Genomic DNA, 20,140 nt, shown 5'->3' with positions numbered 1-20,140 from the left:
CGTTTCTATTTAATCCTCAGGTACGCTAAAATGTAAATAAACTATAATATTTCATACGGAAAATAGTATGTTCAATAGGAAAGTAAAACTAGTAAGCGCGCGCCCTCTTCCTCGCGCTCCGAAAGACTGATATTGTTCCGGTGCTGTCTTCACTAAAACTCCAAATTCTTGCTAGTTTTTCAAGAAAAAGTTAGAAACCTTGAATAAAGACTGTTGACATGTAGTGGAAGCCATAGGAATTGCATTCTGGGAGCAGGAATTACATAGGTCCCATAGCTTTCCATTGTAAGAGCATGGAACCTAAAAAAAAAAAACATTCAGGTTGGTTTTTCTTCTGAGTTTTGCCTGCCATATCAATTCTGTTATAGTCGCAGACGTTACTTTAACAGTTTTAGAAACTTCAAAGTATTTTCTATCCAATGCTACCAATTATATGCATATATCTGGGCCTGAGTAACAGGCAGTTTACTTTGGACACGCCAGTCAGGCGGAAATTCAGGAAACTAGACCCTATCTTAACATGGTGGCCAGAAACGGCAAGCAAGAGGTTTAATTTACTAAAGCTGGCCTGTGTGTGTGTGTGTGTGTGCGTGTATGTGTGTGTGTGTGTGCGTGCGTGTGTCGGTATACAGCACCACTAGACCCCACAGCCACCTACACACTGGCTTCTGGCATAAACACTGACACAGAATCGCACCTGGCTAACACACACACACACACACACACACACACACACACACACACACTGCTGGCTGGTGTCAGGGCCTCCTTGGCAGTAGCTAGGTGTAATGACCTAAACTGTGTCCTCACCTCATGTCCCCTGACCCCTACGACCATAACGTTAACCCTTCTAGCTCCACACTTTATGAATACTATGTACAGTGCCTTCAGAAAGTATTCACACCATTTCACTTTTTCCATATTTTTTGTCTTACAAAGTGGGATTAATATGGATTAATTGTCATGAGCAAAAAAATTCTCACATTTTTTAAATAACAAAACGAATATATCTTGATTAGATAAGTATTCAACCCCCTGAGTCAATACATGTTAGAATCACCTTTGGCAGTGATTACAGCTATGAGTCTTTCTGGGTAAGTTTCTAAGAGCTTTCCACAACTGAATTGCACAATATTTGCCCATTATTCTTTAAACAATTCTTTAAGCTCTGTCAAGTTGGTTGTTGATCATTGCTAGACAGACATTTTCAAATATTGTCATAGATTAAGTCAAAACTGTAACCAGGCCAATCAGGAACATTCAATGTCATCTTCGTAAGCAACTCCAGTGTATATTTGGGCTTGTGTTTTAGGTAATTGTCCAGCTGAAAGATACATTTGTCTCCCAGCGTCTGTTGGAAAGTAAACTGAACCAAGTTTTCCTCTAGGATTTTGCCTGTTCTTAGCTCTATTCTGTTTATTTTTATCCTAAAGAAACACTCCCTAGTCCTTGCCGAAGACAAGGATACCCATAACAGTATGCAGCCACCACCATGCTTGAAACTATGAAGAGTGGTACTCAGTGATGTGTTGGATTTGCCTCAAACACAACACTTTGCATTCAGGATTTTTTTGGGGCACTATTACTTTAGTGCCTTATTGCGAACAGGATGCATGTTTTGGAATATTTTTTATTGTGTACAGGCTTCCTACTTTTCACTCTGTCATTTATGGCAGTATTGTGGAGTAACTACAATGTTGTTGATCCATATTCAGTTATCTCCTATCACTGCCATTCAACTCTGTAGCTGTTTTAAAATCAATTTTGGCCTCATGGTAAAATCCCTGAATGGTTTCCTTCCTCTCTGTCAACTGAGTTAGGATGAGCGCCTGTGTCTTTGTCGTGACTGGGTGAGTATTGATACACCATCCAAAGTGTAATTAATAACGGAACCATTCTTTCTCTATAGACACCAATAGAATGAGAGGACTTTGTAACATCATGTTCTAACTACTGAAATGAGCAGACATTCTCTTCGCTGTTCCCCCCCTCTCCTCTCTCAATCCCCATCTTTTTCTCTCTCAATCCCGGTCTCCTCGTTTTCTCTCTCACCCTCAGTATGCCAGAGAGAGTGTGTTGGTTCCAGGGGCAGAGTTACCACAAGCTGAAGAGGGCATGTCTGCAGCGGGGCAAGCTCTTCAAGGATCCCCTCTTTCCCCCATCCGCACTGTCACTCTTCTACAAACGAGCCCCACCCCCTGGACTCACATGGAAAAGACCACGGGTGAGCGGATCGGGGATGGAACGGAGGGGGAAGGTGGGGGAGAGAGAGATGGAGTGAGGCAGTGAAAGAGTGGACGAGGGTGAGAAATAGAAGTGGAAAACAGAGGTAAAATCATACACAGACAAAAAGACAACAAAAAAACACACAAAAAAAAGAAGGAAAAAAAAGAGAGAGAAGCGGCACCAGAACAGAATTTTTCATCAAAATCAATCACTTGCTTTCTCTCTTCCTCTACAACCACACACACACACTTTAGAACGTCTGGACTCGCCTTCGTGCCCTTTCCCAGGAGGCACCCGTTTAAGTCCCCAGTCTAATTCTAGTCGTCCACTCAGCAGGTTTTATTCCAGATATAGTTCATTAAAGCCTTTCTAACAGACCAGAGACGTCAGGACAGTGTAACCCAACACCAACGGGAGTGTGTGTGGCGCGTGTTGCAGATTTGGACCTGAATATGACCAGGGTTTCAGTGTGTGTTTATTAAAGCATCACCTGATGATTTAAATAGCATGTGTTTGTGATGACGAGTGGAGAAGGGCTGTGTAGTGGTGTAGCTTCAAGGGTGGCTGTTTATTGGACATCAGGTTGTGGTTGTAGTCTTTCTTAAGTATACATAGAAGATATACAAAAAACAAAAACAATATGAGGAACGAAATGTTCCTATAGGAGGTCAGATTTTAGTTGTTGATTGCATTAATCGATAGAATACTGGACTGCACAGGTATTTTCTTTGCTCACTGGAGTGTGTGGGGGGGGGGGGGGGGGGCTAACCACAAAGGGTTAATGGGATTGTGTTCCTAATGCTCTGCACAGGTAATTTAAGCCTGCATCCAACAGGAGTCGAAAGATAGGATGACATCTGTCACCTCACTTTGCAGTGAGACATACGCACTTGGACTCCTGTATACACACAAACGCACACACACACTTGCACACACTCTCACCAGCATTCATGCACGTGTACACCACACACACACAACACACACAACACACACATGGACAGGACGCTTGGACACTCTGAACTTCCTTCCTCAGCTATCATAACTGTTATAAAATCCGGTCAGCATCATATTTCATACAGTACTTAGCATGAACATGATGTCATCTAAGGGGAAATTGAGTTCATAACTTTTCTAGAGTTACATGTTTACAGGTTGTGACCTGTGTGTGTGTAGCAGTGCGTTTGTGTGTGTGTGTGATCGTGTTTAACTATTGGACTGGAAGTCCCCACAATATTAGGAAACAAACAAAAATTGGACCAACTGGGGACATTTTGTTAGTCACCACAAGGTCAAATGCTATTTCTAGGGGGTTTAGGGTTAAGGTTAGAATTAGTGTTAGGGTTAGAATTACGTTAAGTGTTAGGGTTAGGACCTAGGGTTAGGAGCTAGGGTTAGGTTTCGGGTTAGGAGCTATGTTAAGGTTTAGGGTTAAGGTTAGGTTTTTGGTTTAAGGTTAGGGTAAGAGTACGGGTTAGGTTTAGGATTATGAGCATAGACTGGATTGACACTTGTCCTGACAAAAATACTGACACCATGTCAAGATAAACTACATTGAATAGGCACCCAATTTGCACCCAATTTACTGCTGATCTTGGAGTATGCATATGTTAACATGTTATTGTGTATCTGTATTGAGTCTCTCTCTCTCTCTCTCTCTCTCTCTCTCTCTCTCTCTCTCTCTCTCTCTCGCTCTCGCTCTCTCTCTCTCTCTCTCTCTCTCTCTCTCTCTCTCAGGAACTGTGTAAGGACCCTCGTCTCTTTGTGGACAGGATCAGCACATGGGACCTGCACCAAGGCAGCTTAGGTAACTGCTGGATGGTGGCAGCCACTTCCTGTCTGGCCTCGGAGCCATCACTGTGGAAGAAGGTGAGGGGTCAAAGGGCAGAGGCCAAATCCCTATAGGTCACACTCAGTGATTTACTTCCTGGTCACTGATTTCATTTTCATTTCACTGAAGAAGTCTTAACGATATGTTTCTTATAGCTGAATCAGACATGTTAGTGCTGGGCTGGAATAAAAGCCTGCACACTCCGTAGCTCTGAACGACCAGGAAGCTGGCCGCCTCTGTACTAACACATTCAAGTACCCCAAAACCCTTGTTCAATTTGATTGGTCTAAACCACCAGGTGATTCCTGATCACGTGGAACAGGAGTGGAAGCCCAAGCGTCCAGACCTGTACGCCGGAATCTTCCACTTCCGCTTCTGGCGGCTTGGCCGCTGGACAGACGTGGTGGTGGACGACCTCCTTCCGGTCAGCGAGGACGGAACGCTGCTCTTCTGCCGCTCAGCCACGCCACGGGAGTTCTGGAGCAGCCTGCTGGAGAAGGCCTACGCCAAGTGAGACTTTACACTGTACTAAAGCCAAGACACAGCTGAGAGATTAGATTTCAGGTTGGCTAGGAGGAGGCTTGTTAATCACTCAATCAGTATTCATTTATTGTCCCAATTGCACAGAGTCATTTTAGATATAATGAATACAGTATCCAACACAGTATACACTACACAGTATACACTACACAGTATACACTACACAGTATCCACCACACAGTGTACACCACACAGTGTACACCACACAGTGTACACTACACAGTATCCACCACACAGTATTCACCACAGTGTACACGACACAGTGTACTGTACACCACAGTGACCACACTTGACAAAATAAACCAGTAGCTAGTCAACATTATTTTCTTATCCTCACCCATTTAACATTTCTTCAGTCTTCCAACCCTTTCCTCCCCTCTTCCTCTTCCCCAGGTTGAATGGCTGCTATGAGGCATTAGAAGGCGGTAACACGGCGGAGGCCCTCATAGACTTCACAGGGGGGGTGTCGGAGCCCCTATGCCTGGACAGGGAGGCCCTCACCCTGCACCCCGACCAGAGGAGGGCGCTGTTCCAGACCCTGGCCAAGGCCCACGGATGCAAAGCCCTCATCACCTGCTCCATACGGGTTAGTGACCAATACACTTTTCCCTGCATAACCACAGTCCTAGGATCAGCTTACCCTTCTCTCCACAGCGTAACAGTAACCATGTGTGGGGAAGATTTTCAATTGACCTTAGATCAGTGAATTAGTACTGAGGCCTCAAAATCTAGGCTTGTGCCCACCTGCCCTAGATGTGATATGAACGTGTGCATTCAGGGTGGTAATGAATGGTTTGCGATTGGGCCAGAGAGCTTCTATGAATGTTGTCCTACCAGAGAGATCACCTCTACCTACTGTACAGTAGCGGGTTATAGAGAGACAGGTGGCTACATAGTGGCTGTGTTGGGCACAGTCCAGCATTAACAATGCTAACGCTTACATTTACTGTAGTACAGAATGCGTTAGAATGGCACTGAATGCTATCTATCCTGTCACGCCTCTTTCTGTCCTTTCACTCCAGACACATGCCTCTATTGATTAATGATCTGTATTGTTCATTGTGTAGTTGTAGTATACTGCAAGATTCCAATTATACACATCAGGGTTGCCTTCATCGAGTGCCTGTGGTGTGTATTGGTATTAGCGTATCTGTATTGAGTCTCTCTCTCTCACTCTCTCTACAGCCAGCGGAGGGAGAGAGAGTAGAGTCGGTGCTAGACTGTGGTCTGGTGCGGGGCCATGCCTACGGTATCACCGCAGTGAGGAAGGTGCGTCTGGGGAAGCGGTCACTGCTGACTGGCCGTTGTAGCGGGACGTCCCGTCTCGGCATGGTGCGCATGAGGAACCCCTGGGGTACAGCCGACTTTACCGGGCCCTGGAGTCAGGGGTGAGGGGGAACGGTTACTGCTGTTCTAGTCTATCAGGATACGGTACATTCAACAAAGAGCTATAGGCCAAGGGTTGTCCCTTTTGGGTATTGTCAAAAATCAGGAACGGACTAGAAACAAGGTTTTGTCTATTTGGTCCGTTGACATAGAGCTCCTTTGCGCCCCCTTCAGGTCTCAGCAGTGGAAGCAGGTTGGTCGTGATGAGAGGGAGAAGATGGGCCTCATTGTCAGAGATGTGGGAGAGTTCTGGTAAAGACATATAGTAAAATAAGCATCACTCTTTTGACAGAAAACAATGCTCAAATCATTAAACAAATCACTACAAATACACTACAATTCCTGTTGAAAAACTAAAAAGATACTTTTTCACCTCCCCTTCCCTCAGGATGGAGTTTGAGGATTTCTGCCGCTACTTCACAGATGTGGTGGTGTGTCGTCTGGTAGAACGAGCCCTGCTGTGGCCCAACACCCACTGGAGAGAGGTTCGCTGCCATGGGGAGTGGGTCCCATCCCCCAATACTATCGGAGCAACCCCCGCCACCCTCCTCCCAGGCCGCCAGGCATCCAACCTCGGGAAGAACACAGCCAAGCCTGGGGAGGTGAACCAGACTCCGCGAGGGGACCGGAAGGAGGCAAGATTGGGGAAGAGACGGAGAGGTGGAGGAGGAGAAGGCGGTGGAGGGAGAGAGAAGGTGGCTGTAGCGAAGAGGGGGGGGGGGAAGAAGACAAAGAGGAAGGAGGAGAGTGTGAAGAAGGAGGGAGAGGTGGATGGATGGTGGGATAAACACATGGATAAGAGGAGTAGGTGTGGAGGATGCATCAACCACAAAGACACCTTTCTACACAACCCCCAGGTGAGTTTACCCTATATATTTCTACACAACAACCAGGTGAGCCTACACTATAGCTAGGTTTATGCCCATAGCAACTGGTTAAATGGTTCCAAGGTTCAGTCCACTCAGAGTCTGTTTGGTAATGACCAGTAGTTACATTCTGACGGTAGTGATAAACATATTAGTTATGTTCAGAGAACTACACTCAGTATGATAGTATAGTATCTCATTATATAGTATGCTTATACCTCAAGCATGTTAATAATTTGTGTTGCTATAACTGTAAGGACTCAACATGTACTATTTTGGCAACTGCTGCAATCTTAATGGTGTAGAAATAGACCTGTGAAAGCCTATTCAGAGGGGTGCAGTTAGGAAACAACATTGCTAAGCTAAAAACAACATGGCTGACACTAAGCTATATTAGTGTTACTGCTATTCTAGGGACGCTCTGCCTCCCTTCTGCCCCCCCCCCCCCCCCCCCCCTTCTATATCTTATCCCACCTCTCCCACTACAGTTCATGTTTGAGGTGCAGGGAAAGGAGGATGAGGTGTTGATCTGTCTGCAGCAGGAGGACAGGAGGATAAAGAGGAAGGATGGAGGAGGAGCGAATCTGCCCATCGGCTTTGAGGTGCTGAGGGTGAGTCACAGGCAATGTTCCCTCTAAGCTGGAAGCGTGCCATGCAGAAGAAATATTAGCCCGCGCAGAGAAGCACGAGATTGAACTTCCCTGTTAGGTAATACTATCAATATTTCCGTACTCTACACAGGCCGGTGTGCCATAACCAATCACAGCTTCAGTAGGCCTATATGCAAATAGACCATTGCCATATATGGATCTGTGCCATTCACATTGAACTGGACTGTTTTTACAGCATGAGCGGTCCTGAGTAGATGAGCTTCTTTTTAGATCAAAGCGAGAACTACATGTAGCAACATGTGCACATTTGTACATTTGTTCATATCCTTTGCTAGGTACTGAGTTATTAGCCCAGTTATAGATCTTTTGTAGTCAGCAATGGAGCCTGATTGCTTCAAACAAGAGCACAAAACCTCTGCATTTCTAGACATCTTTGAAAAGCAAGTCAAGTAAGAGCTTTTTTTTATCTTAATCGGGCAGTGTCGTAATTTGAGATAGGCTTGAATAAGCTAAGTAGCCAATAGGCAAAGGGTAACATAATTTTGACAAAAGTTCCTAAAGGCCTGCCCAGCGTAAGAAAGGCACCTCGTGTGAAAAAAAAAAAAAAATTCCTATGTTTTTCAATGAGTTGTCCTATATCTTTTTCAGATTTTCACTCTCAAAATTACATTTTTTTTGTATAGAACAAAGACAACATTTGATGGTTTAAGTCCACAACAGTGGTTAAACCACATCTGATTGGATGGGCCTGGGTCCACCCAGGCCCATCCATGTCTACGCCCCTGATGCTAACAGCACATCATGACAATTGCGCATTACAAATAGTCTACTAACCAAGACTTCGGATTAAACTTTTTCAATACCTGGTTTGTATACCCATTGGTAGATATCATAAATTGAAATGTCTTTCCTACCCTACCCGCTATCAATGTCATTCTTTGTGAGCTACTACATGCCAAAACCAGTTGAGAACTGCACACTCTTTCTGCCTGCAGATGATATTCCCCTGGATCTAGGCTATGTGTGCGGCGGGCATGTGAATATATTTCACGTGCTTTGCGATTGTGTAGACTACTTTGTGCATGATTTCTCTAATTGTACTGCGTAATTGATAAGTCGTATCCCAGGTAGAAAAAATTGGTTTCATAAAGGGTTTTTTTCGGTGTTGGATTGGTTGTCTAAACATTCTGAATGCATTCAGATAAACGTTCAGTTTTGGTTAAAGTGTAGGGGGACAGATTATGTTTTGTAAACATTTGTCATAGGTGTCATCAACGTTTGGTAAACATTGGCATTAGTGTCATTTACAACATTGGCTATTAGTTCTCTTTTAAGCTTTAATGACCAGCCAAACGTTGGTAATAGGTGTCTGTATTTTTACTACTTTTAGTAAAGTACTACTTTACTATTTTATTACTATTTCCCTTTTTTTTAACCACTGGACACATTTAATCAAATCGCTGGAGTTACAAAATGTCCTCTTTAGTCAAAAAGCATTCAGGTCAAATCTGTGCTTGTGCTCCTTCTCTCTCCTGGGCTTCTGTCTCTTGGGCTTCCGTCTCTCTCCATTATTTCAGGTGCTGTCGTCTGAAACAAGGTAACTTGAGTGTTATAACTCATCCCAGGACTAATAACATTTATTTGAGGGGCACAGTTAACTCGTGCTCTCTCACACCATTTGGGCACATAGATCTCTTTCTGTTTATCGGCGTCTCTGTCACAAAGCCTGGAGTGGTGGGTGCGGAGTCAAGCAGAGAGTAGAGGATAATGCGGACACCGGACTTTATTATGGCCTCCAAATTAAACGCCCAAAACAACAGGCGAATAATAAAAAATTGTCCAACCCAACACAGGGCACAAACAGACAGGAACACTACACGCAACAACCTCGACTAACAGAAAACAAGCCCGCACAAAAACAGGCGGGCCTAACAGGCTTACATAGTCCTGAATCAAAACAAAATAAGAGACAGGTGCAACCAATAAGACATAACAAACAGAAAAGGAAAAGGGGATCGGTGGCAGCTAGTAGACCTGCGACGACGACCGCCGAGCGCCGCCCGAACAGGCAGGGGAGCCCCCTTCGGTGGGAGTCGTGACAGATGTGTCAATTTTGACAAGTAACGTTGTAGAAGAAGAAAGTTACCTAGCATTATGGGATAGTGGTTAAGTAAACAAACATGGCTGTACCCACGAAGTGCGTATGGAATAAGTTTCAAATACATTTATTTATAAATGTTTATTTTGAAACCTCCTGAAAACGTTAACATAAACATAAACATAAACGTTGGCCAGGAGTTCCTTCTCATACGTGTCAAAAAGTATCAAATCCCAACCTATTGGCTATGTTGGAATCGGTTTCAAATACATTTATTTTGAAACATTCATTTTGAAACCTCCTGACAACGTTTAGAAACGTTGGCCAAGAGTTCTCTTTCATACATGTCAAACAGTACCAAATCGAGGCGCACATGATGCCGCGGAGCTGAGCAGACGTTGACAAACCAAGCTCTTCAAAGTTATTCCATTATTACCAAAATAACAACGTTGAAACAATATTCTAACATCGGCTGATAAATTGTCAAGTACTTATCTTCCCAAAGAACCTTGGACCTCCGGCCGAGCGGCAAGAAGGACGACCTAAACGTAGTTGATTCCCAAGAGAACGATAACGCTACAGCTAGCAAGATTAGAATTAGCCCTCATAACTCAGACGACAGTTCCAGACTGTTGCACTCGGCCTCTTGCGAGCCTGCCGATAGGCTTGCTACTCCCCTCTGGGAAATCAGGATGGTAACAAAGGTCTTTCTCTGAAAATTGACAGGAAATCGTCTGAACTCCATTCTTCCATTGACGACCTGAAATCCTCCATGAATGATCTCCTTTTGAGAACGACTGAGATTGAGTTGTGCATTAGCACAGTTGAAGATACCATTACTCGACATGACCAGGTTCTGATACAACTGTAGAAGGACAATGCCTACCTGAAAAACAAGGTAGATCAGATGGAGAACCAGAGCAGACGTAGCAATATCTGTGTGCTTCTCGGCCTTTTGGCTAAGATCAAGAGCAAGATCGACTGAATTTCTCGCGGGATCCTCAAAGTGGTGCGATGTCGTCATCGGCCACGTCACAGTCAGCGGCTGCTGGACTGAAGAATACGCTTTGTTTTAATTGGACAGGAAAGGAAAATTTGATGGAGAGAGTTCGTTTTGGAAAGGAAGTGCTGTTTGGACCTCTACGCCTGACAGCAGACGATGTGCACTGCCTGCAACAGAACACACCCGAGAAGTTCTATGATGTGTCGTTCTACACCATCACCCGGCTGGAGGAAGTAAGGGGGCTCTTCCGTGCAAACGCGACAGCACCCGCCCTCGTGGATTTTAAAGTTGAGTCCATGTGCAGGTACAATATGAATGTGCTAACGGTGCATATGTTCAACCCATGGGTCACTGAAGAAACGTTAGTGTGCTACCTCAGCCGGTATGTGACCATCTTGCCAGGAGTGAGAGACATTAAGGACGCCCTAGGAATCTGGACAGGGAAGAGGCAGTTTCGTGTGCTGCTAAAGGAGGACGAGAGCGGCCATGATGGATACCGCCATCCTCCTGCTTCGTTTTCCATCGGTGCTGACAGGGGCTACCTCATGTATGCTGGACAGCCTCGTTTCTGCAGGAAGTGTAGCACGTACGGGCACCTCGCTGATGCCTGCATACAGACAAGGTGCAGAAACTGTGGAATTATTGGACATACAATGAGGGATTGCACTGTGCCCAAGCGCTGCAGTTTGTGCAACTCGGAGGACCACCTGTTCCGTCACTGCCCGAAGGCAGTCCCCTCTTGCCAGAGCGGTGAGGGGAAAAGAGCGGAGAGCGGGAAAAGACCAGATGAGGGAGAAGGTATGGAACTACGCGCTATTGAGGAGGTTGTGGATGAGATAGTGATGGAGAGAGAACTGCGAGAGTCAGAGGAGAGCGGGAGTGAGATGCCATCATCATCTCACGAGGAGAGAGGAGAAGCGGACAGCAGTTGGAATAAGCAAGTGGAGGAGGAGAAGGGAGAGCCCACCGCGCCCGCGGCTACCGAGAGCTGGACAACGGTGAGAGAGAGGAGAAAGTGCTCGGTGAAAAGGAAGCAGATGAGCCCTGTTTCCCCACTCATCCGAATGGAGGCTACGGAGAAGTCCGCTTTGGGGGGAAATCGCTTCAGTTGTTTTGAAAGCGGGAAGTCTGAGGAGAAAAGCGAGGGAAACCTGGGCAACGCAGAGGAGACTCCGCTATCCCTGTCAGGCGCGGCCTCCATCGAGAGCAGCGGTCTGGCACCCAGTGGGGTTCCAGCACCCACTCAGATGGAGGGGGAGCATGAGGAGGAGGACAGTGTTTTCCCGACCCCTATCTTGGTGGACAGTCCTCCGACTGGAGACCATCGTTTCCCAGACAGGCCGCCTAATGAGTTAATGTACTTAAAGTGAGTTTGGAAAATAATGTCATATTTAGATAGTTGTCTTTTTCCCTCTTTACCTCATGTCGTCTATTATTAACCTAGCTAGCATCAATGTTAGAGGGCTTAGGAACCCAGTTAAAAGGGCGACTGTTTTTCCCATTTGTCCTCCATTCGCTTCTCTGTGTGTTTTTTTTTACAAGAAGTACATTTAAAAGATCAAAATGACGTGGAGAGGTTTACGCGGGAATGGGTTCAGGGAGAGTCGAGGTGGAGTGTCGGAGGGGTGCATTCTACAGGGGTAGTGTTCTATGTGGGAATAGGGATTTAAAAATAGTAGGAAGTTTTTCGGCAGTACACGGGAGGGTTTTAATAGTAGATATCGATTGGAAGGGTAAATGTTTTAGATTTATTAATGTATATGCACCATCGACACCCAAGGAAAGGAGGGAAATGCTTAACGACCTAGACGCTATTTTTATGACAAACAGACAGGTGTTAATGGGGGGAGATTTTAATGTGTCATATGACCGAGGTAATCTAGGCGGGCATCTTGTAAAAAGTCTTATAGGTAAATATAATTTGGTTGATACTTATAGAATGGCGCATGCGGATGATCCCGGTTTCACTTGGGGAAACAGCAGGGGCTCGAGGAGCCGAATAGATTATCTGTTTGTTCCGCGTGAACTCCGTGTGTGCTCCGCGCGCGTTACACCGGTTTTTTATTCGGACCACAGTTGCCTGTCTGTGACAGTGGAATTAAAAACAATTGAATTTGGAAAAGGGTATTGGAAAATTAATAACGGCATTTTACATGACAAAACTTTTGGGACAAGATTCAGGTCTTTTTTCCAGGGCTGTGTAGCTATGAAACCTTTTTATTCCACTGTCATAGAGTGGTGGGAGAGCACAAAATTAAGAATCAAGATTTTTATTCAGAATTTTTGCAAAGACAAAGTACGTAATAACCACACAGAATTTTATAAATTGCAGAATGAACTAAAAGATCTACACATCCAAGGAAATGTAAATGGTGGTGGATTAGATAAAGACAAATTGGGTATCCTTCTGAAAAAGCAACACACATTATTTGAAAAGAAAGCTCGAGAATTCATTTTTAAAAGTCAGCAAGATAAATAGGAAAATGATGAGAAGTGCTCGGCATATTTTTTTCAAGCAAATTAAATCACGCGGAAAGAGGAGGACTATTTCGGCTTTATTGGACCAAGATGGGGAGATGGTTGAGGATAGAGATGGCATGCTTGGTGTCGCTACACACCACTTTTCTCAGCTATTTCAAAAACAAACAATTGATTACGAGAAAGGGACTACATTTTTAAAATGCGTGGATGTGCATATACCTTTGGATATTAGAGACCAATTAGAAGGGGAATTGAAGTTAGATTAAGTTTATATGGCACTGAAGAGCATGAAAGATAACAAAGTACCAGGAGTGGATGGGCTCTCTAAAGAGTTTTACATAGTTTTTGGGGATATAATTGGATGTCATCTGTTGGAAGTGTTTAGAGGTATATTTGGTTTAGAGCATATGGGAGGTTCAATGTGTGAGGGGGTAATCTCTCTACTGTATAAAACGGGAGACCCCAAGACATTAGCAAATTGGAGACCTTTAACAATGTTGTGTGTTGACTATAAATTATTAAGCAAAGCCGTAACTAATCGCCTATCTTCTGCCATGGCATATGTTGTTGGTTTAGACCAAACATGTGGTGTGGTGGGGAGAAGATTAACCTGGAACTTGCAATTGCACAGAGACGTTCAAGCCTATTTAGAGGAAAGGCACCTGCCAGCTATTACTGTGAATTTGGACCAGGAAAAAGCCTTTGACATGGTAAACCATGAGTTTTTGTTTAGAGTTATGGAAAAATTTGGGTTTGGAAATAATTTTATGAAATGGGTAAAAATTCTGTATAGTAATGTGGGTAGCAGGGTAAATATTAATGGGAATATTGGAAATGTTATCAAGCAATTACGAGGTGTCAGACAGGGTGACCCTCTATCTGCTCTATTGTATGTTATGTTAATGTTATTAATATGTCACATTCAACGTAAAAGGTCTTAACAGCCCGATTAAGAGGAAAAGAGTCTATACATACCTTAAGAAATTAAAGGCTGACATTGTGTTTTTACAGGAAACACATCTTACAGCCAGTGAACACAAGAAATTGAAGAGGTAATGGGTAGGACAAGTTTTTGCGTCCTCTTTTAACTACAAAACAAGAGGAACTGCAATTTTACTGCAAAAGTAGACACATCCCCTTCTGCGTCAACAACACCATCTCTGATCCCTCGGGCAGGTTTTTTTTTGGTGTAGGGGCATGCATTTTCGGAGTCTTGGACCATATTGAATATTTATGCTCCTAACTTCGATGACCATATGTTTATTCAGAATGTCTTCCTTCAGGTCGCTCAAGCACCACCAGGATGGCTACTGGCTGGAGGAGATTTAAATGTTTGTTTACATACATTTCTTGATAGGTCCTCTGATAAACCCTCACTTCTTACCAAAGCCGGCAAGCTCACCATGTCATTCATGAAAGATCTTAATTTGCTAGACATCTGGAGACAGTTGCACCCACAGGATAGGGACTACTCTTTTTATTCACACCCACACAAGACACACACACGCATAGATAACTTTTTACTATCGACCCAACTGTTTCATAGAGTGTTAGATATCAAGTATCTCCCCAGATTGCTTAGTGACCATTATCCTCTGGTATTATCAATCTCCATTCCTACCAAGGAGCATATAGATGGAGACTAAATTCTACACTCCTGAAGCAACCTGAATTTTGTGCATTCATCAATGAGCAGATCAATATTTTTACTTTGACAAACAAACCCTCCGCTCCTGACAGTTTCATTCTTTGGGACACATTGAAAGCCTATCTGAGGGGACAGATTATTTCCTATACTAAAGGGTTGAAGAGAAAACACGGTGCGGAACTGAATGTCCTTGAATCTGAAATCTCTGAGCTAGAGAGAACCTACCAAAGAGGCCCAACTAAATATCTATACAGGCTTTTGATAAATAAAAAAACTGAAATATAATACTCTGAACACATAGCAGGCTGAGAGGGCCATCACTAAATCAAATCAGCGTTACTACTGGAGAGAAAGCACACAAAGTATTGGCATGGCAACTGAATGCAGAGGAAAGTAGAGGACAATTAATGCTATAGAAACTCTTACTAATGAGATATCTTTCGACCCTACTGAAATTAATGATACTTTTAAGAAATAACACGAAGACCTCTACACATCCCAATCAAGCGTTGATCTATCAGAGATCAACTCCTTTCTCTCCTCTCTCAACCTCCCATGCCTGTCAGAGGAAGACAGAGAGCGCCTGAGTGAACAGTTCTCAGTTCCTGAATTGTTGGAGGCCATTAAATCCTTACCTTCTAATAAATCACCTGGGGAGGATGGCTTCCATCCAGAGTTCTATAAAGTATTTAGGGAGCTGTTGGTCCCCTACCTTATGGAGGTACTTAAAAAAGCCAGGGAAGACAACTGCTCTCCAGAGTCTTTCTCTCAAGCAGTGATTACTGTAATTCACAAGAAAGGGAAAAACCCGCTAAAGTGCGCCTCCTATAGACCAATCTCTCTCCTGAACACAGATTGTAAACTGGTCACCAAGATGCTATCTAAGAGACTGGAGTCATGTTGGTCAACCCGGATCAGACTGGCTTCATAATTAATAGATTGTCCTCCCATAATCTCAGAAGGTTCTTTGATATAATTCACCTTGCTAACAAAAACAAAATACCTAGTGTCGCAGTCTCCCTCGATGTTGAAAAGGCCTTTGATAGGGTTGAATGGCCATACCTCTTTCGCGTCTTGGAAAAGTTTGGTTTAGGTACCGTGTTTGTAAGTTTGATAAAATCACTACAAATCTTCTAAAGCTAGGATTGCTACCAATGGGATTACTTCCTCCTCTTTCCCTCTCTATAGGGGGAATAGACAAGGTTGCTTAATTATCCCCCACCTCTTTGCCCTCGCCATCGTCTTTGGTTATGCCGGATTAAGTGATGTGACATGCTATTCTATAAAATAATTTCTCCGTAATTAATATCACCTGATTGAGCTAATCATGAAAATGTAATTAACTAGAGAGTCGGGCACCACAAAATAATATTTGTAGAGCTGTTATCTTCCGAATAAACTCTTAAAGACCTAGTAATATTTTACATCAATAGCAGTCAATATCAATCGTCATCTTAATTCAGTCTCATCTGAAAGTTGTACATTCTTGGTTATCTGCACGAACCCTGGCTAACAATCTGAATCAGCAATACAAAATTGGGTTTAATCATTTATTTACTAAATACCTAACTAATCACACAGAATTACACATACACATAATTAAATCATAACTTGATTACAAATTACGTCATAAAGGAAAACATCCCTAGCAGGCGGAACAGATATGACAGCTTGTTACACAAAGGAAAAGGGCTGGGTTTGAGTGAAAGAGCGAGAAGACTGAGGAACAAAGGGAGAAGCTGTGCTATCGTAAATACAGTATCTCATGCATTCTAAATTACCATCTATTTGGAAAAGGAAAATGCAATAAACATTTACTCTGAGCTGCGCTTCGGTAGGTTGGTGGTAGATGGAAGGCCGTGTTGCCCAACCGAGTCCTGTGTCCTTTGAAGAATGTCTCTGCTGGTAAATTGAATACATTGTAGTAACGCCATTGTGTGGTAGACGGGATACTCTGTCTGTTCCTTCCTAACCTACGTTTGCAGCTGCGGTTGCTAACTCAACGGCTAGGAGGTATCACTTCTGTAGTGAATAATAGTTCAAAGTTCATACCATTCGCAACCAAAGCTCCCACTGATGTTGGCTTCATTCTGTAGTTCTTATCTGAACCATTCTGACATCGGACCGTCGTCCTACATCCTCGGAACAGAAAGTTATATTGTCGTCAAGGGCTTATATAGGAAGGGAGAGGAGGGCGTGTTTGAAAAGTTTTATAGCCCGTGTCCCTTCACAGGGCGGGCCACTGATTGAGCAGCCCTATCTTATGAAAATCCAAATCTCTCATTTTAGTAGTTAAAATCACATTTCATCCCATCACAAACAATTTCATATTCAAACATTTAAATTGAACAACAATTCCATGTGAATCCGATAACTCTGATGTGTAGACTTTCCACTGTAGAGTTTATATCATCTTATCATTGAGAATGTCTCAGATGAAAACCGAACTGACATCATATTCATTAAGTACCACTGCATATGTTCAATTGGTCGCATTACCAGAATATAGTTCATTTCCCCCCACCTTCTGATGTTCCCCAAATCTCTATGTTAACGAAGGGTTTTGCAAAAGTAACCTTAGTAGGGTAGAGAGAGGGAAAAGGGGGAAGAGGTATTTATGACTGTCATAAACCTAACCCCCAGGCCAACGTCATGACACCATCGAACTGTTGACTGAGGCTATTAGAACGTGCCCTGACATACATGGCTTTGAGGTGGGCCCCCATACCCACAAGTTATCACTCTTTGCGGACGACCTTATCTTATTTCTAACGAACCCAGAACAATCCCTCTCTCACTTGCAGATCCTACATCCTACATAATGGTGAACGGTAACCTGAAGAACCTCTATAAACTCAATCTGGCCAGTTTGTTGCAAAAGGTGGAGGTTGACCTTTGTAAATGGATGGACTTACCTCTCACTCTACTGGGTAGAATCAATGTAATTAAAATGAAAGTCCTGCCCAGATTTCTATATTTGTTTCAATCTCTCCCTATCCCTGTGCCCGCAGCATTCTTTTCCTCTCTCGACAAGCTGACCAGACGGTTTATCTGGTATGGCAAAACCCCTAGGGTTGGCCTGGATAAACTGACCCTTGATTATGGTCAAGGGGACTTAAACCTGCCCAATCTTAGAATGTACTACTGGGCTGCGCAGTCTAGGTTTCCAAAGGGTCCCAGAGATAATATGAAGTGTCGTTTTGTTAGATAAAGTCCTTATTCATATCCTAAAAAGGTCCATATAGCGTGCACGATCGATTTTGTATTTCCACTCGTTCAATTTGCATAGAAAGGAATCTGTGAAAATATAACTCTAAACGTTGTTTCAACCAGTCAAATTACGCTCGTATTTATTCCTCAGAGATCCTAGAATGTAACCAGACTTCACTAAATCATTAGGAGTGTAGTATATCCTATAGGACACCAAATTTGGTCAGAGAGCGACGCCTTCATGGAGCCCCGATGACCTGGGTGGTCTTCACTTGATTGACTGTAACTTTGTCTAATAAGCACCAATCGGGGTCAAACAAAGCTTGCTAGATAGCCAAGGAGCTGGGCTTTACAGGAGTATGCGGACCCCGTATCTGTCACTAAATGTTGCTGCTGACCTTGTGCGATAGCAAGCCTTTTCCTTTTGGACACAAATATGGAGAGTTATGAGAGAGAGTTATTTATGAAAACTGGGTGTTTTGCAAATGTTGAACTTACAATATGGCTACTAATACTGGAAAAGCATTAAGCATTAAGCATTTCCCAATCGAAATGTACAACTATTTCTTCCCATTGCAAAATACATTTCATGTTTAGCACACAAAGTAACCAGTGACCTAAAGTTTAAAGTGTAACTGACAGCGTTTTAACTACTTTGCAGATATTAAACAAACTGACAATCATAACATCAGTAACAAATATCAAATGTCCAGTTTATGCTACAAAACCAACTTCGTTTTAAAAATAGGTTATATTTGAATCAACCTTCCATGACGTACACTAAGGCATTGTTGGCAGAAAAGATGGATGCAGTTCAATGAATGATTAATACAATTCACCAATACATTTCTTGATAGTCCAAAAAATATTGCTATCAGGTTGTAAACCACAGCTGGCCTGGTACATTGTTTGCTGCCTCCATTCGGGAAGCAAGTACAGGGAGTGAATGTAATAAATAATGGAACATTGAACGAAACAAGATACACGAATAGCGTACAGACAGGAAACACAGAAACAGAGTCAGTAACGCCCGGGGAAAGATCCAAAGGGAGTGACAGATATAGGGGAAGTAAACAGAAAGGTGATGCGCTGAGACCGGGAGCAGGAGTAGATTTGACCGTAGACATCATGAAAAACTACAAATCCCTGCAAGCTCCTGCAAGTCATCTTTAGCTGACACCTTTGCTAACAGGTATTGTAAACTTGCACAAGACAGTTCACAGAAATGTCAATTTAATTTTTTTTGCCAATTTATTTTTTACTAAGGCATCAGTCAAACACACTACTCATTCAAGGGTTTTCCATTATTTTACTATTTCCTACATTGTAGAATAATAGTGAAATAACTATGAAATAAAACATGGAATTATGTAGTAACCAAAAAAGTGCAAAACAAATCAAAATATATTTTATATTTAAGATTCTTCAATGTAGCCACCCTTTGCCTTGATGACAGATTTGCACACTCACACTTTTTTGGTTACTACATGATTCCATATGTGTTATTTCATAGTTTTGATGTCTTCACTATTATTCTACAATGTAGAAAATAGGAAAAATAAAGAAAAACCCTTGAATGAGTAGGTGTGTCCAAACGTTTGACTGGTACTGTACACGTAGCTAACATTAGATAGTTAATCCAGAGATTATTACCTTTGCCTCGATTCGGCAGTCTCGTCCAGATCATCATGGCATTTGTAGTTCTTTATGATAGCCACGTTAGCAGCTAATGTAAAAGATATGCAAAACTCCAAACAAAAGAAAGAAGGGAAGCATTGCTAAGGTACACAATAGTAGATTTTGGTAGTCAGAAGGGGCTCGTTGGTAAAAGGGGTATATTGGTCATCAAAAAGAAAGGAGGACCAAGGTACTCTTCATGTAATTAAAATGCCTTTATTTGTATGGCATGTTCAATGGATACAAAGTTTCTAAACTACATATGTGTGTGCGTATGTCATATTTACTGTGCGTTTACCCGCATATTAATTCACCCTCCTCCATTGTTAACAGGTGGAGGTGAACCGTCTAAGCCGTGTGCAGCGTGTGGTGGAGCAGGCTGCAAGCTCTGTGTACATGGACTCCCGTAGCGTTGCCCTGCGAGTGACCCTGGTCCCCGGCCGCTACGCCCTCCTCCCCACCACCTTTCAACCTAGGGCCACCGGACGCTTTCTGCTTCGCCTCTTCTCACATTCACACCTCAGACTCAGGTCAGGGGGAATGGTGTGAATGTTAAGAATGAAGGA

General features: G+C 43.2%; 1 protein-coding gene across 9 annotated transcripts in view; it reads left to right on the top strand.

The window, feature by feature from the left end:
* The window catches only part of LOC139378968 (calpain-5-like), a 33,893-nt gene that overhangs the window by 3,798 nt on the left and 9,955 nt on the right, over positions 1 to 20,140 (top strand). For 4 of the 9 annotated variants that reach the window (XR_011628350.1, XR_011628351.1, XM_071121621.1 and 1 more), the window contains exons 2-11: positions 1,821 to 1,850; positions 2,059 to 2,224; positions 3,961 to 4,092; positions 4,353 to 4,564; positions 4,988 to 5,180; positions 5,780 to 5,982; positions 6,155 to 6,232; positions 6,369 to 6,837; positions 7,335 to 7,457; positions 19,908 to 20,104. Coding sequence is in view for 7 of the 9 variants with exons in the window: in XM_071121621.1 (XP_070977722.1) it covers positions 1,821 to 1,850; positions 2,059 to 2,224; positions 3,961 to 4,092; positions 4,353 to 4,564; positions 4,988 to 5,180; positions 5,780 to 5,982; positions 6,155 to 6,232; positions 6,369 to 6,837; positions 7,335 to 7,457; positions 19,908 to 20,104 (1,803 nt within the window). In the remaining 2 variants the exon portion in view is untranslated. The remainder of the gene's footprint in view (positions 1 to 1,820; positions 1,851 to 2,058; positions 2,225 to 3,960; positions 4,093 to 4,352; positions 4,565 to 4,987; positions 5,181 to 5,779; positions 5,983 to 6,154; positions 6,233 to 6,368; positions 6,838 to 7,334; positions 7,458 to 19,907; positions 20,105 to 20,140) is intronic. The other 5 variants (XM_071121617.1, XM_071121618.1, XM_071121620.1 and 2 more) reach the window with 4 other exon arrangements.

The sequence above is a fragment of the Oncorhynchus clarkii genome, chromosome 21 (genome assembly GCF_045791955.1).
Source record: "Oncorhynchus clarkii lewisi isolate Uvic-CL-2024 chromosome 21, UVic_Ocla_1.0, whole genome shotgun sequence".
NCBI lineage: Eukaryota > Metazoa > Chordata > Actinopteri > Salmoniformes > Salmonidae > Oncorhynchus > Oncorhynchus clarkii.
This window is presented reverse-complemented; position numbering and strand designations above follow the sequence as displayed.